General features: G+C 41.2%; 1 protein-coding gene across 1 annotated transcript in view; it reads left to right on the top strand.

The window, feature by feature from the left end:
- The window catches only part of LOC125904390 (collagen alpha-1(IX) chain-like), a 47,364-nt gene that overhangs the window by 14,276 nt on the left and 16,795 nt on the right, over positions 1–16,293 (top strand). The window contains exons 5-16 of the mRNA XM_049601743.1: positions 281–352; positions 827–956; positions 3,806–4,202; positions 4,575–4,655; positions 10,240–10,257; positions 10,742–10,831; positions 10,990–11,025; positions 13,040–13,111; positions 13,204–13,248; positions 13,342–13,377; positions 13,488–13,511; positions 13,612–13,665. Coding sequence (XP_049457700.1) covers positions 281–352; positions 827–956; positions 3,806–4,202; positions 4,575–4,655; positions 10,240–10,257; positions 10,742–10,831; positions 10,990–11,025; positions 13,040–13,111; positions 13,204–13,248; positions 13,342–13,377; positions 13,488–13,511; positions 13,612–13,665 — 1,055 coding nt within the window. The remainder of the gene's footprint in view (positions 1–280; positions 353–826; positions 957–3,805; positions 4,203–4,574; positions 4,656–10,239; positions 10,258–10,741; positions 10,832–10,989; positions 11,026–13,039; positions 13,112–13,203; positions 13,249–13,341; positions 13,378–13,487; positions 13,512–13,611; positions 13,666–16,293) is intronic.

Raw genomic sequence — 16,293 nt, 5'->3', positions numbered from 1 at the left:
TCATAAAGAGGTGTCTGAGCAGTCGAACAATGTGTTGATTAATGTTTGTGCTTTTAAATGTGTGAATATGTGAAAAAATGTAAAAAGAAACTCTCATTAAAAATGCACCACAGTGCATTATGATGTTAATCCACTCTGACACTAAAGACTTTGCTTCTCTCTTGTATTTGTCTCCTGGAATACCCTCACTGAAATAAACTGACCGGTGATATGCATTTGTTCAGTCCAGCTCGGGATTTTAAGGATAACAACATTATTGCTTTTTGTTTTGCTCCATCAGAACTAGACCTCAACCGACTGGATGGTGATACCGTCTGCCCACCGATGAGAAGCGGACAAGATGACCTTCCAGGTACTGACCTAAAGTCGGCTTGTGTTCAAACAGAAGTGAAGCAGAGGCTGTAAAAGAAAAAAAGTCTAAACCTTGAAATCCCTAAAAGAGAGAATAAACTTTCCAAAGGAAGGTGGTGAGTTTAATTAGCTGATGAGGGTGGGCTGTCTAATGCCTCAAAACACCTCTGGATTTCAAATGAGGCAAATAAAATGTTCCACTTGAGCTTTACGGAATCTGAGTTGGAACAATCTGAACTCAGCAAGATTGTAATTGCTCACCACTGCCCTGTTTTTAAACACATCTGCACTCATGCTGCTCTCTGCTTTGAAAGAGTGACGCATTGTCAAAGAGAAAAGTTTTTTATTTTACATTTAAATCATTATTGTTTCCGTGTTTCCTTGTAGGCTAGTGTTAATGTTGTTTTAACCTCTGCTGCTACTGCCATAACTTCTGTAATAAACATCACAGGAATTAATACGTTATCCTCTGTAGGTTTTGATCTGATCACCCAGTTCCAGCTGGACGTGATCCCTCTGAAAGGCGTGAGGAAGGTGGACGGCTCCACTGCCCACCAGGTGGCCTACCGCCTGGACCGGGAGGCCAACTTCCAAATTCCAACCATGTAAGTACAGTACAGAGGGTTTAAAGGAAAACAGATAAAACACACGCAGGGAGCAGTGGTCCTCCTGTTGCAGGTGTTGCATTATTACAGGTCCGCCGCAGATGTTCCAGCATGGAGAGCAGCATGTAATTGGTAGACAAAAACATGTCTGGGCCTATTTGACGTTTCTTAGATACAAAGGTAGAGGAGAGGTATTTTTGTGTGTGTGAGGAGGGGATTGGAAAAGCATATTTCTTGAAGCCCTTCGTATCTACAGGAAATGTTCAGTCAAAGACATATTTTACTTTGCCTTTTTGGTGATTTATCTTCTCTTGTACGCACTCTTTTGAGGGTTTGGACTGAACAAAGGCAGCCCTGACTTCCTGTTAACATCCTCCCTAGTTTTTAATTAAAGGTTAGTTGTAGCAACATGGCCGGATCAACCTGCTTGGGGATCCTGGGGCAGAAATAATCTGTGGGCCCCTCATGAAATGTCCCACTCCTTTTAAAAAAGAGGAATATTGCTTTGAAATAAAAGTCAATTTATCAAATAATTCACCAGTCTAAACAGTAAATGAACAGTAATTGCGATAATTAATCTTTAAAGCGTCTTATGTTGCATTCTTATTGTGTATAATCAGATTTTGGCCCCTTAGTAAGAAGGACCTCAAGGTACAGTCCAGCTGTTTTGTATTGCACTCCCATCAAAGTGGGGGTCTTAAAGAAGGGAAGGAATTTAGACAAAATCTGTTAAAACTCTTCAAGTCCATAGTATCCATAGAATCAAGGTCTTAAAATACTGGACCCTACATTTCCCATAATACAGCTGAAAAACATACTTTATTAGACCCTCAATGCCAAGTAAATGCCCACACTTTTCAAATTACACTCCCCTGATGTGTAACTATAGACCCTATAAAATAATGGACGTCAACATTGTGACATCACCAACTGGTTTGTGGACTCCTGTTCTGAAGCCTCAAGTTCGGCATTTTGACAGTCGCCACTTTAGATTTTTGGAGCCAGAAGAGACCATATTTGGGCAGGAGGGTGGAGCTAACCTTAACACTAGCTACTAGTTTGGTTAGCATGGTGCATTCATAGCTATGATTAATTGTGATAATGCTAATTTTTGCTAGCGAAAAACAAGATTAATCCCATTAAAATACAATGTACCTACCAGAAAAGCTGATTATCTGACTCCTTAGAGGGTCTTTCAGTACAACCAAACGTTAAACCAGACTTTTTTAAGCAACCAAATGTTAAAATTCACTTTATTGAACTAAAGTCACACTGTAATAGCGATGGCTATAGCTTTGCCTATACTCTCCGAATCTGGGGTACAGTATGGTTACTTAACGCTGTACCGATGGTAGTGGCTTCTCAACGGACAGTGCCCACCTGTCACTCAAAGTGGCCACACCATTAACTATGCATAACTTTCAGCTTTGATAAAATGCTATAAGGTGAGTTAAATTAACATTCAACCCCTGTACGGTTGTCAAGAAGGAGGAAATTAGCTGTAGAGACTAAATTCGTTTTTGTACCAGGCTGAAAATGTGTTTATTTCTGCTGTAAAGTTGGGCATTTTAACATGGGGATCTATGGAGATGGACTAACTTTTGGAGCCAGCCTCAAGTGGCCATTTGAGGAACTGCAGTTTTTGGCACTTCAATGTTGGCTTCATTTTTCAGTCCTAAAAGTTGCCGATAGTGTGTAATGCAAAAGTTTGTAAGTTTGTTGAGATGACATCTCTTGAGAGACAGTAGCCTACTCCTCATGATGAGTACACTGGGCTTGGTGGAGTGCCCCTACTTTTATCACTGAATTATATTACCTCAAACCAAAGGACACAGTGAACCTGCTGGAGCCAGGGCTCTTTGAGGTCTGTGATCTTGTGTCACTTTTACACTTCCCCAGCCTATAATGCAGCCCTGTGTACAACTACAGTATCAACATAGAGACATTTTTATCATAGCGTTCTGCACTATAATGAACAAGTCAAAGACTTGTCTAAATCACAATTTCACAAAACTGTTTCCAGTACAGAGTGTGCAGGTTAATGGCTTTGCCACTTTACATAACCAAAGACGTCCCCTGGTGTTTCCCAGTGTGCCTGCTCCAGTCTGTTTTGGCTAATCTTTCCCTGCAGGCCAGCTTTCCTTAAAAGCTGTTACATAACTCGCTGGCACCCTGCACCAACACCACTCGGGCCTGTCACACTGAATGTAAATACATGTTTATTTCCTCCACAAGTCCTGTGGCACAGACTGTGCTTTGAAGTCCGTCGCTGCCAGTGAGCTTTATGCTGCGCTCCCTCCCTTTTTATCTGCAGGACAAAGGCAGCACATAGTTTAGACTTTGTCACCTCGGGCAAAGCTAGAGTGGTCTTCATTGGCTTTATTGGCTTACAGGAAACTCTTTTTTTTATTGCTTCACCTTGATCATTTACAAGACGGTAAAAGTCCGGCTGCAGCGCCCATCTATGAACGCACCACCTACTGAGAATCTGGCTCGTTAAAAATGCAGAAAGCACCAGAATGTGGATGCTAACCAGGACTAACGTTGTAACTGAAGCAGTGATTTATGCACTCAGGCAGCCTCCTTCACGGTACCTTATTTTGATATGAGCACACCTTGTTTTTTTGATGCATGTAGCTTAATTCATTTGTATTTTAAGTTATTTTTATCCACATTTTGTGCTTGATTTGATGAGTGCCGTTTATTTTGTCATCATGAATTGACATACAAGATACAGCATTTTGAGAAGTATAACTCTGAGTGTCTTATTCAAGTGTCATTCAATAAGAGCATCATTCCTCCCTGATACCTCAGCTGATTTGAACCCCTGTACTCAATTTCTTCCTCAGCCTCAACTTCCCTCGTGGCTTCCCTGATGAGTACTCCTTCATGGTGACCTTCCGCATGATCAAGAACACAGTGAACAAGGTGTGGAACGTCTGGCAAGTAGTGGACGAAGACGGCAATAAACAAGCCGGAATGAGGCTGAACGGCGACCAGCAGGCTCTGGAGTACTTCCTGATGGGCGCTGATGGCAATCTCCAGACCGTCACATTCCCCGGTCTCTCTGTGCTCTTCAACACCAAGTGGCACAAAGTGATGATTGGCGTGGAGCGCGAGCAGGTCACTCTGTATGTGGACTGCCAGCCCGTGGATCAGAAGCCCATCAAGGGCAAAGGCCCCATCAACACAGAGGGAGACACTCTCATTGGCAGGCTGGACGCTGATCCCGACGCCTCCGTAGTGGTAAGGGAGGATGGAAAGTTGCCTGCTGCATTTAATCACGCTCACTGACTCTACTCAGAGGCTCTATCAGTGAAATGGTGCTCTCTGTGAACAAACACGTTCAGGTTTATATGTGTGCTGAGCTTGGCTATAATTCTAAAGTGCTGCTGTCACAGCAAAGCTGCTCAGCTGGGTTCCAGTGGAAAAAAAAGAAAAAGTTAATCCCTGCAGAAAATAGCATTGGTGAAACATCGAGCTCAACAACCCATAGAGGGAATTGATTCAGAGCAACAAAGAAATAACTGCACCATGACGAAGCAGTTCAAGATCCTTAGTCAGTGTCACATCTGAAAAATGACTGCCGTGGTATTTAACATTAACATCTCTTTTCAGTTTGAACTCCAGTGGATGTTGATTCACTGTGACCCGAAGAGGGCCCAGAGAGAGAGCTGCAACGAGCTGCCTGCCACCGAGGTACAGTAACAAGGACTCGGATCTGCTCAGCATCTGCTGTGGTTTGTGGTTCTATTCAGGCTGATAGGCCCTCCAGCATGCTGAGAGAAAACGAGGGCAGAAATGCTAAGATGGAGTTGCAGAAGTGTAACTGCCAGGCACTTTCCTTTAGTACATCCAAAGGTTGCAGTTCATCCAAAACAATTTGCAAGTTGGACAACAGCAGATTGGAGTTGCAGCCCTGAACAAACATTTCTCGGAGGCAGAGCTGTAAAGGAGCAGGCAGACTTGATCTCACTGGCTGTGTTAAAACCTCTGCACATGGAGCAAAAATAAAAACCCTACTTAGCTAACTGGCAAACTTTCAAAACAAAGAGGAAGTTTGTTCACATTAAAAGTCTGAGATCAGAAAGCCAACTTTCACAGTGTGCATAGTGCGAGATTTTTGTGGTTATCATTTCATATAAAGTCAGCACAGGAACCAGCACTTGTGTTAATGTCCGTTGGCAGCTTCTGCAACATGAAAACAAGTTCCACATGGATACATCTGAACCGGAAAGTTACTGACTTTGCCCAAACAAACATTGGAATAAGATGAAATTAAAAGTCACAGTAAAGGGTAGTATAATAGAAAATGCCTTAACAGGTTGCGTATGTTGTGCTGCCTGAATCCACTTTCCAAGCACAGGCTCACTACCTGCTGCTTGATTGACAGGAATGCTGCACAGCACCTGCCGCCTGCTGTTTTAGACCATTAAAGTGGTTTTCTCCACCCATGTTGCTAAGGAGGGCGCAGCAAGGTAGCAAAACGAAGCAGTGTAACCTGCTCTAAAAAAGAAGTATCAATGGAAATAACTGTTTTTTTTTCATATGTCCCTCCTTTATTATATTTGCTAAGATGGAATTTAGGTTAGTTAGCTTAACTGGCTAAGTTTACGTTAACATGAAGCAGTGCATTGATTGAACTGAGCTCATCTCTAATGAAACTTTCAAGCTGCAAGACTTATTTAAGAATGGGACCAAACTTTAAGCTTCTTGAAGGGTTGTTTACTCTGCTAGGGGGCAATCATGAACTGGTCAACCGCTCCCAACTGGTCACTGAAATTGGATGTCTGGATGAATTTCTGACATGTCCAACCTGGTCTCACTCCGAAGTTGTCGAACTCTGGCCCTTGATCAGTGACATCCTGTAGCCAGGCACCACCAGAAAAAAATTGTCCTCTCACGTTAACGTGATATGCATTCTCGGAACCCATCGGCTGTATTCGGCGTCTGACTTCCTGGCAGACGGCGAATACAGCCTCTGGGGGCAGACCCCCGATTTTCCGGTTTGATTTGGGAGGAGGAGGCGAATTTCTGTTTCCAACTTTGGTTTATATATAATTAAATATGCTGAACCATTGCGATGGATTCAGAGTTTGCAGTGACGCCAATTATGTTCACCGCATGGGCCATTTAACCTGGCAACAACTGCAGCCGGCTCAAACGTGATTGGTCAATATCACGCAGACTACAAACAGCCTACAACCGGAAACCAGGGCTCTTCCGCTCTTCTCCCGGAGGCAAGATCTCCGGGGTTTACCTACAGACTCTACATTCACTGAATGTAGAGTCTGTATATAGAGGGCAAAAGTCTAAGTAGGGCAGACAGAAGGGGTGGTAGATGGGTCAAACAACCACGACTTTCACCTGAAAGGGCTGTGTTTGTGTCCCGCATGAATGTACAGCCAAACCCTATTCTTTTTGACTAAACCCAACCAGGTGTGTGAACGTCGACAACCAACACACCCAAGGGACCTTCTACGTCATATCTCAATGTGAAAAGTCCATGACCAAACATCGATATGTGACAAGGTCAGAGTGAGAATGTGTTGACATGTCACAAGTTTTGGCCAAACGTCGTCACTGTGATAGAAACAGAGCGTCTGAAAGTGTCATGGCGCCATGATGTCTCATGCGGACAGAAAATATTAAGGCCAGGTTGGTCATGTTGTGCCAGTAGCATATGTCAGCTAAACAGGAAGTATACTGGACTTTGATCACAATGTGACAAACTGTGGAATTAAAATTGCCAAGTCCATCACATGATGCCATTGGGCCCAAAAAGACATTTTCCCATAGACTTACATTGTAAAAGACACGTCTGTAACTCGGGGGATCATCACAACCCCCATGAAATGACTTGTTTCAGTGTCAGGATTTCATTAGTTTGGTCCGATATGATTTTACAGTCCGGAAGAGCTTCAAGAATAAATCAAAACTTAGCAGAGAACTCAACCTAATAGTAATGTTCACAATATACATTTCTGCAAACCACCAATACATTACAGTTATAAGTTTCAGAAGTATATCAGCGTTGGTAAAGTGACATATTATGTGAGCTGAGTTTGTCATCTGGAGGTGGAGGGGATGGTGGATGGCGTGTCATCTAGGCGAGACGCCTGCCAAACTGCAGACCACTGTTTGAGATCAACAAACAACAAAACCAGTTGTTTTTCCAGTGAGTCATCACAGTGTTACCAGCAGCTTTGTAGCCACCAAATGTGGCTGCTGTTCCACTGTGGATAGTGCCATAAAAAGTGTCTTTTATAAACCTCTCAGAAAAAAGAGAGAGGAAGTAGCATTCTTTATAACTATTGTACATACATACAGTATACATGCATACATGCATATATACACATATTTGATTAGAAAAAATCAGAAAAATGTATTAAAATAATTGTAATAATAATAAAATAAGTAAACTAAAACAACAAACATATCAAAATAACAATAAATAAGAACAGATTTGCTTCAGAGTATTTCCCCCCCTTCCCCTTTCTATGTATTTTTGTATAATACTCGTCTTCTGTGCTCTATTCCATCATACATCAAAGATCCAAAGGGAGATTCCTAATTCTGTGTTTCATTATCTCCATTTTACAGATGTCATTAATTGTGGTTAAATCTGTTTAAGTGCCGCTGCTCTTAAAATTCTGAAAGGATACTTATCGCTTTGTTGAGAGAGTGGCTCTGTTGTCCTGCCAAGTCATAATTGCTCAGACCCAAATGAGTGATCACTGAAAGATGCTATGTATAGCTTCACTTATTTCACTCCAGTTCTGCTTGAAAACTGGACAGGAAAAGAATATACGTGATAGGACTGGTTGGCTTCTACCTCTCCACATTATTGCCAGCAGCTTAGTGTTGCTGCTTTATAGTAACATACATGTAACATATCTGTGGATTGCAGAAATGTACAATGCCAACAATTTTCTGGCAACTGGATAGTGACACATTCTGTCTAAAAACCTGAGTGAAGTTAATTATGCTGCATTTATGTAGTTCTTTATCATTATTAATAGTCTCTCACTCCTAATATCTTTCATGTCAAAAGTCGTAAGTATGACTGGGAAATACAGATTTTTATCAAAGTAAATTTGGCACTTAGTAGTATTGAAGTGCCAGAAAAGGTTAACAAATATAGATGTTTAACATCGCCATCATCTGCGACACCCAAATTAACCTGATATGCTGCTTTATTGTAAATGCACACTTTCCTTTTTTCCCTCACAAAACCAATTCTGCATAACCATCTCATCCATTTAGTACAAGTCGTAAATGTAAATATTTCAGCATTAAAATGGTTAGAAATCATTCAATAGAGTGAATTGGCAGGACTTCTGTGACTGACTTACTGATTTACATTTTTCCATTGACTACATATGCAGCAATGAGGTAACCAGTAGGAAAGCAACCCAATCTCCAGAAAAAAATGTTGGCACTGCACATTTCTGCAAAACACATATTACTTTTAAAACTTTTTTTTACTTCTCGCTGTGGTCAACATGTGATTAGGTTTAGGCACAAAAAAAAACTTGGTTATGGTTCGGAAAATATCACGTTTTGGCTTAAAATACCCGATTTTGAGGCACGATCCCGCCTCTTTAAAACTAGAATTATCGCCTTGCGATTGTATGCCTCCATGAACCAATCAAGTTGCACTTACAGGTTACATCCATGCTGGTGAAAACATGAATGCTTCACCAACATCATCCCCCCGGCAGCACAGAAGATCTATACCTTATTCACAGTTACAACGTGGACACCCAAGATTAGTGTCACCAATTCAGTATCTGAACAAATGTCTCTCTCCTTCTGTTCCTGAGATATGACCTTGACAAATGGAAAGAAAAGTGTTTCTAACAAACATTATGATGTCAGGAATTTATACATTGGTTATGACAAAATTTCACAGAAATGCCTCATAGGATAAATGAAGTTATGACATTTCATATCCAAAATTTTGTCATAATCAATGTATGAATTCCTGAGTTGTGGCCAAAAACCTGTTTTATGTGAAAATTCTACTCAGTCCATATGTGAGTCCAGGTGGACGTTTGTGCCAAATTTGAGGAAATTCCCTTAAGGTATTCTTGAGATATCACATTCACAAAAAATAGACAAACAGAGGGTCACAGTAACCTTTGACCTTTGACTATCAAATTCTAATTAGCTCATTCTCAACTCAAAATGGACATTTGTGCCAATTTTGAAAAAATTCAAATTTGTATGAGATATTGCATTCACAAGAAAGAAACGGATGCAAGGCCATAGTGATGTTGACCTTTGACCACTAAAATGTAATCAGTTCACTGTGGAGTCAAAGTGGACATTTGTGCCAAATTTACAGATGTCCTTCAGGTATTCTTTAGATATCAAGTTCATGAAAATGGGATTGAAGGATGAATGGACAACCAGAAAACATAATGCCTATGGCCACGGCTATCGCCAACATGTAGCCATATAAACAGCCATGTTTTGTGGCACCATCCTCGCTGGATAAACAGTGACAGGTCACTGAAAAACAACCAGTTTTGTTATTTGTTGGTCTTAAATTGTGGTCAGGGGTGGTCTGCAGAATGGCAGGTGTCTCACCTAAGTGTCACACCATCCACCCACCGATGACATAGTCCCCTTAACGCCATTTTACAAATGTTGACATGATACGCATGACACATGAAAATGTAATGAATTCACAGTTTGCAGAAATGTGCAATGCCAACAGTTTCCACTGGCAGCTGGGCTGAGGGAAGTTAAGACAATGTTATCCTCATATGAAAACACACACACACACACATACACATTGTGTCAGACTGCGTACAGTTTATGGCATTCATAACTAAATATTATCTTTCACTTCAGTGTGGCTTTAGCACAATTAATGAGATTTCTGCCTGAGAGAAATACTTGTAGCCTGTAATGAAAATGCCACTCTGCTGTCTCACATCTCAGTTTGCATAAAGTCTGCAGTGCCATGAATTAGAATTAGCTCAAGTGTTTTTATTCAGTCACTTATATCAAGATGCAAATATTCCTTCCCACTGTAGACAGAAATATTCCCTGGCCTGGTGCACTCTATTAGATTCAGGCTAACATCCCTGCATCGAGCTGTGAGGTGGTTCTGTCCATGGGGAGTGTTGGTACTATGGGCTGTATATTCAATGACAGCATGACGTCTTCTCACTACTATGACCATGACCAGGCTTCTGCTGACACTTTTGGTGAGGGTGGTGTGACTACTTTCACTAACTCTCCCTTTATCTGATTTCTCTTGCTTCTTCAGATGTATGCCAATGCTGAGGTATTTATTTATCTTCTCTACTTTCTTTTTGCTTTGTGATTTTAAGCCAATAATCTACTTCAGTGCTTTGGTTGCCTAATTGCCTCATTGCTTTGTTCTAAATCTCATTTATATTGGTGGTTTTTGCTTGTTTTCTGTTTTAGGGCACAGAGATGTAGAATTATACCCGAAATGTCCCAAATTAGAAAAACGCCTGCAGGCTGTAAAAAGACACATGTAGCCAAATGAATTTACATTTACAAAAAATTAATAGCCCTCTTTTGTCCAAGCATTTGTCCAATTTTGTGTTAAACTGCTTTTAAAGCATAATATTAAATAACATTTGATTTGCTGTAAAATGTTTCGCCATCCTGGATAAATGATTTAATGAGTTTAGTCCCTGAAGGTGTAAGTTTACTATTTTTTAATTAAAATAAATCTTTAATTAAAAGTTTTTCTTCAGTTCTTTCACTGCCATTTGCTGACTGACTGTCTCCACTCTCAGCCTGACAAATCAGTCCCAGGCCCCCCAGGAGCCCCTGGCCCAGAGGGCCCCCGAGGATCCCCAGGAGAAAACGGCAGAGATGGAAGAGATGTAAGTGTTTCCTCCTCGCTAACTCTCTTTTCTCTGCATTCTTTCTACAAACCCCTAAAGTCCTCTGTCATCTGAATCATTCCTGTAACTATACAGCCAGTGTTCTTCTCTTTATGTCTCTGCTTTCTTTAACTATGTTGTTATATGCATCTCTCCAGGGTCTTCCAGGTTCTCCTGGCAGTCCAGGCACTCCTGTAAGTACAAAATGCTAAATGATAGAAAATACTTTGCAGGTTGTGGATCTGTTCTCTCTATTTTTATGTGATACCTCAGGGAAATTGTTTACTTTGCCTCTGTGGTTGCGCATTCAAAGAATTACAAAACTGATTTTTCCACACCAATGTGACTTGCACAACATATAGCCTAAACCCAGTGCCAGACCTTCCGCATTCAGCATCCTGGGCAAGCTTTCCCTGGTGACCCAGCCCCACCCCCACACTTATTATAAACATAAACAAGAGCTAATGAGACATCAACACAAAGGCGGCCCTGAGGCGGCTGTCTATATTGCCTATAGGAAGATTCACCACTGCCCAAAGCCAACCTCAACCGAAACCAAACCTGGCAGGTCCCAAGTATCAGGTTTCAGGCTGGGCTTGAGCTGTACTGCGTTAAAATACAAAAAGTACAGTAGAAAGCCAACATCAAACAATTTCAAATTACAGCATTTAGATGTTAACAGTTTATGTCACAGAGCAAAAATGTGAAACTGACTTCATCTTATGTGTATCCCATAGACTTTATAAAATAATGGACGTAGCCACCGTGACGTTTCCCACTGGTTTGTGGACTCCCTTTGTGAAGCCTTGAGTTTGGCATTTTGGCTGTCGCCATTTTGGATTGTTGGAGCCAGAAGGGACCATATTTGGATGAGAAGTTGGAGATAACCCACGTTAGGTGCTAGCTTGGTTAGCATGGTGAATCTATATCTATGATTAACTGTGACAATGCTAATTTTATGCTACCGAAAACTGGCTTGATTAAAACAAAATGTACTTCCTGGACAAACTGATCCCTTGAAGGGTCTTTTAGTACAACCTTGTGCTGAGTAAGACTTTTTTAGAGGCCCAAAACATTTCAATTAGCTCCTAGGAGCTGAAAACACACTGACATAGGGACAGCTACGGCTTTTCCCATACCCACTTGTCATTCAAAGGGTCCATGCCCTTAACTTTGCATAACTTTAAGGTTTAATAACGTCTAAATGAGTGAGTTAAATAAAAATTTAGCTCCCGTAAAATTATCATGAATGTGGAAATTGGAAGACCAAAACTGTTTTTTGTACCAGGCTGTAAAGATGTTCATTTCTGCTGTAAAGTTGAGCATTTTAACACAGGGGTCTATGAGGACTCACTTTTGGAGCCAGCCTCAAGTGGCCATCCGAGGAACTGCAGTTTTTGGCACTTCTGTCTTGGCTTTATTTTTCATCCCCGGAGATTGTTGCTTGGTATATCTCTGTCTTCTATCCCTTACAAAAATGCTTGAAACAAAGTCACATAAACTCTCAGACAAAGTTGTAGCCTGCTTATCAAAAGAATGCTTGCTAATGTGCAAGCTACACGCTAACTGGCAAGCTATTGTACTTTTTAACCACGAGAAGTGGGTCGTCACCTTTCCTCAAGGTAGCCCAGACTTCCTACTCCCCATCAATGCCCCAATCTATAAAAAAAGAATCTGGTGAAGGATCCAGATTTTATGAATTTTAGAGCTTAATTGTTTTGTAACAGTTGTTATCTAACAGCTTTTAATTGAAAAGATATGGAATCAGGCACAGAGATCAAGCCACCCTCTCTGCCTACCTTTGCCTCCAGGACAATCACTGTACTGCATAATGAATTTTACACGTTTTCTTCGAAGTCAGTCTCTTTACAGACAACACAAACAATGCCTTTAAATGAATTTGCACTGATATATTACAGACCTGGAACTGTTTTATTACCGTCGCTGATTGAACCTGAGGGTTAAGTGGACACAAATTGTTTACTGGTACCTCTGTCGTTTATCATCGCTCTTTTCCCGTCCAACCTTATTGTTATCTGCATAGCCTTACACAAGCTCGGGACGTTGCTGATCTAAGAAACAATGAGAGCGGCCCACCTTTCATTGATTAAATGTTGACTGTCTCTGCCTCTGTGTATCTTAGCAACGGTGCAGAGAGATGCAGGAAGAAGATAAAGCTGTTTTATTCCTGTTGTGTCTGTTTCCTAGGGCAGCAAAGGGGAGCAGGGCGAGATCGGTCTTCCTGGACAGAGAGGCCTGCCTGGCCTCCCAGGAGCTAGTGTAGGAAACATCACTTCATCCTCTGACACATACTCTTTTCTAATATCTGCCAGTGCTATCTGTGTGTGTAACTGTGTGTTTGTTGTCTGCAGGGTCCTTCTGGCCCGATGGGTCCCAGAGGGCCTGTAGGGGAGAGAGTAAGTAGATCACTCCAGTATTATTTCCTTATAGGAAATGTGAAATTTTACAAACACAGACAGTGTGACTGATGCTTTACCTCCTAACTGCAGGGACTTCCTGGCTTTCCTGGACCTGCAGGTCCTCCTGTAAGTGGAAAATGTTTTTTTATTAAAGCAATATGCATGTAGATGACACTGTATGTAGCTATAAAGAAACTCCCAGTGATAATCTGTGTCCTCTGTCTCTTGTTTCACAGGGCCCAGCAAGCGAAGGACCTCCTGTATGTGCTCGTGACATCTGCTGTTTTATTCTGAGACACTGCTGAAATGCTCATACATGGCTTACAAGTGAAGATGCTGCTGTGTGTCTGTGTCTGACAGGGACCACCAGGGAAACCAGGTATCCCAGGAGACGAAGGAAACATCGGGCCTGAGGTCAGACAAACAAACAATGCAACAGAAAACAATACATTAATATACAGTACAAGCTAGGGCTGGGCCAAATGAAGACAATCAAATATTACAATATTTTTGACCAAAAAACACACAATGAGATTTTTCATAAATAGTAATCAGTAATGTGAAACAAAGACAAAGCGTGTAAGACAAATAAAAGAACAGTCTAGGAAAAATACTTTAGTGTAATGCAGCTTTTAAACCCAGAAAAAGACAACACATATTTCAATCAGGAGAGACAGAATGAAAAATGTGAAAAGTCTTTGGCAATTAGACCCCGTAGAGATGGTGTGCTTTAAGGAGGGTGATGAAATCATAGTCGAATAGGGAACAACCCCATTAATCATCTCACGACTCCTCAGATTTATCTTGTGACCCTTCAGAAAGGGCACCAGCCCTGGGTTGGCAACCACTGGACTAAAATACCTAACTGTATATAAAGGAGTTAAAACTAACCTTGACTGACTTCAACAGTAAAGTGCTGCCTCTAAACTGATGCATCAGTACTGACAAGCTGATCATGTCATGTATAACTGAAAGGGCACTCTGAGAGTGCAGACCTCCACCAAGTCAATAGTCCAGTCTTCTATGATCCGCAAATGTGCAAGCACAGCTACCAAAGGGGGGGATAAGTCACACATGTGCAAGTCACAAGCAAGTCTCAAGTCCTTATCTTCAAGTCACAAGCAAGTCTCAAGTCCTTACTTTCAAATCACAAGCAAGTCTCAAGTCCTTACCTTCAAGTCACAAGCAAGTCTCAAGTCCTTACTTTCAAATCACAAGCAAGTCTCAAGTCCTTACCTTCAAGTCACATGCAAGTCTCAAGTCCTTACTTTCAAATCACAAGCAAGTCTCAAGTCCTTACCTTTAAGTCACAAGTAAGTCTCAAGTCCTTACCTTCAAATCACAAGTAAGTCTCAAGCCCTTACCTTCAAATCACAAGCAAGTCTCAAGTCCTTACCTTCAAGTGACACGCAAGTCTCAGGTCCTTATCTTCAAATCACAAGCAAGTTTCAAGTCTTTACCTTCAAATCACAAGCAAGTCTCAAGTCCTTACCTTCGAATAACAAGCAAGTCTCAAGTCCTTACCTTCAAGTTACAAGCAAGTCTCAAGTCCTTACCTTCAAATCACAAGCAAGTCTCAAGTCCTTACCTTCAAATCACAAGCAAGTCTCAAGTCCTTACCTTCAAATCACAAGCAAGTCTCAAGTCCTTACCTTCAAATCACAAGCAAGTCTCAAGTCCTTATCTTCAAGTAACAAGCAAGTCTCAAGTCCTTACCTTCAAATCTTAAGCAAGTCTCAAGTCCTTACCTTCAAATCACAAGCAAGTCTCAAGTCCTTATCTTCAAGTAACAAGCAAGTCTCAAGTCCTTACCTTCAAATCACAAGCAAGTCTCAAGTCCTTACCTTCAAATCTCAAGCAAGTCTCAAGTCCTTACCTTCAAGTGACTCGCAAGTCTCAAGTCCTTACCTTCAAATCACAAGCAAGTCTCAAATCCTTACCTTCAAATCACAAGCAAGTCTCAAGTCCTTACCTTCAAATCACAAGTAAGTCTCAAGTCCTTACCTTCAAATCACAAGCAAGTCTCAAGTCCTTATCTTCAAGTAACAAGCAAGTCTCAAGTCCTTACCTTCAAATCTCAAGCAAGTCTCAAGTTCTTACCTTCAAATCTCAAGCAAGTCTCAAGTCCTTACCTTCAAATCACAAGCAAGTCTTAAGTCCTTACCTTCAAATCTCAAGCAAGTCTCAAGTCCTTACCTTCAAGTCACAAGTAAATCTCAAGTCCTTACCTTCAAATCACAAGTAAGTCTCAAGTCCTTACCTTCAAATCACAAGCAAGTCTCAAGTCCTTACCTTCAAATCACAAGCAAGTCTTAAGTCCTTACCTTCAAGTTACAGGCAAGTCTCAAGTCCTTACCTTCAAATCTCAACGAAGAACCAAGTTCCTGTGGTGAGAATCAGGCAATCAGTCAACTCGAGTCTCTGCTGTAAATCAAGCAAGACAAGTCACGTCAATGCTCAGGTCAAACAAGTCACCAATAAAGTCGTGACATTCTAATGATCTACGTCAGTTTCCTCATTTAAATCACTTGAAAGACAGTGGTTATGACTAACACTCTTGCAGGCTGCTAACATTAGCTAGCTAACGTTTGACCAGCCAATAAGCTAATAACTTACTTAAAAAGACACATTCACATACTTTTCTTTGTGGGTTTAGTAGTCATGGACAAAATTGATGTTGTTATGGTCATGTCACAGATTTTTGAGCTGCAGACGTTACATACTGCCATTCTCTTCTTGCTACTAACATCAACAACATAATCTCAGCCCCCTCCATGATGGCTGCCCGGCGTTGGCCTCTGCTGTTTTGCAATATCCTAGCAGGTTGCCAGGTTTGCGTGCATTGTACTAGAAATCATCAAGTCAATATTTAGTAAAAATGCAAATATTATCTAAAATAAGATCAAGTCTGTTCAAGTTATCTGTCTCAAGTCGAAGGCAAGTCTAAGGTCATGATTACCAAGTCAAAGTCAAGTTGAGTTTTTATCACTGTAATTCAAGCAAGTATCTGACTTGAATTGACTTGTGCATATCCACCCTGTG

The sequence above is a fragment of the Epinephelus fuscoguttatus genome, linkage group LG17 (genome assembly GCF_011397635.1).
Source record: "Epinephelus fuscoguttatus linkage group LG17, E.fuscoguttatus.final_Chr_v1".
In the NCBI taxonomy this organism is placed as follows: domain Eukaryota; kingdom Metazoa; phylum Chordata; class Actinopteri; order Perciformes; family Serranidae; genus Epinephelus; species Epinephelus fuscoguttatus.
Note: the sequence above shows the minus strand (reverse complement) of the source record. Positions and strands in the feature narration are given on the sequence as shown.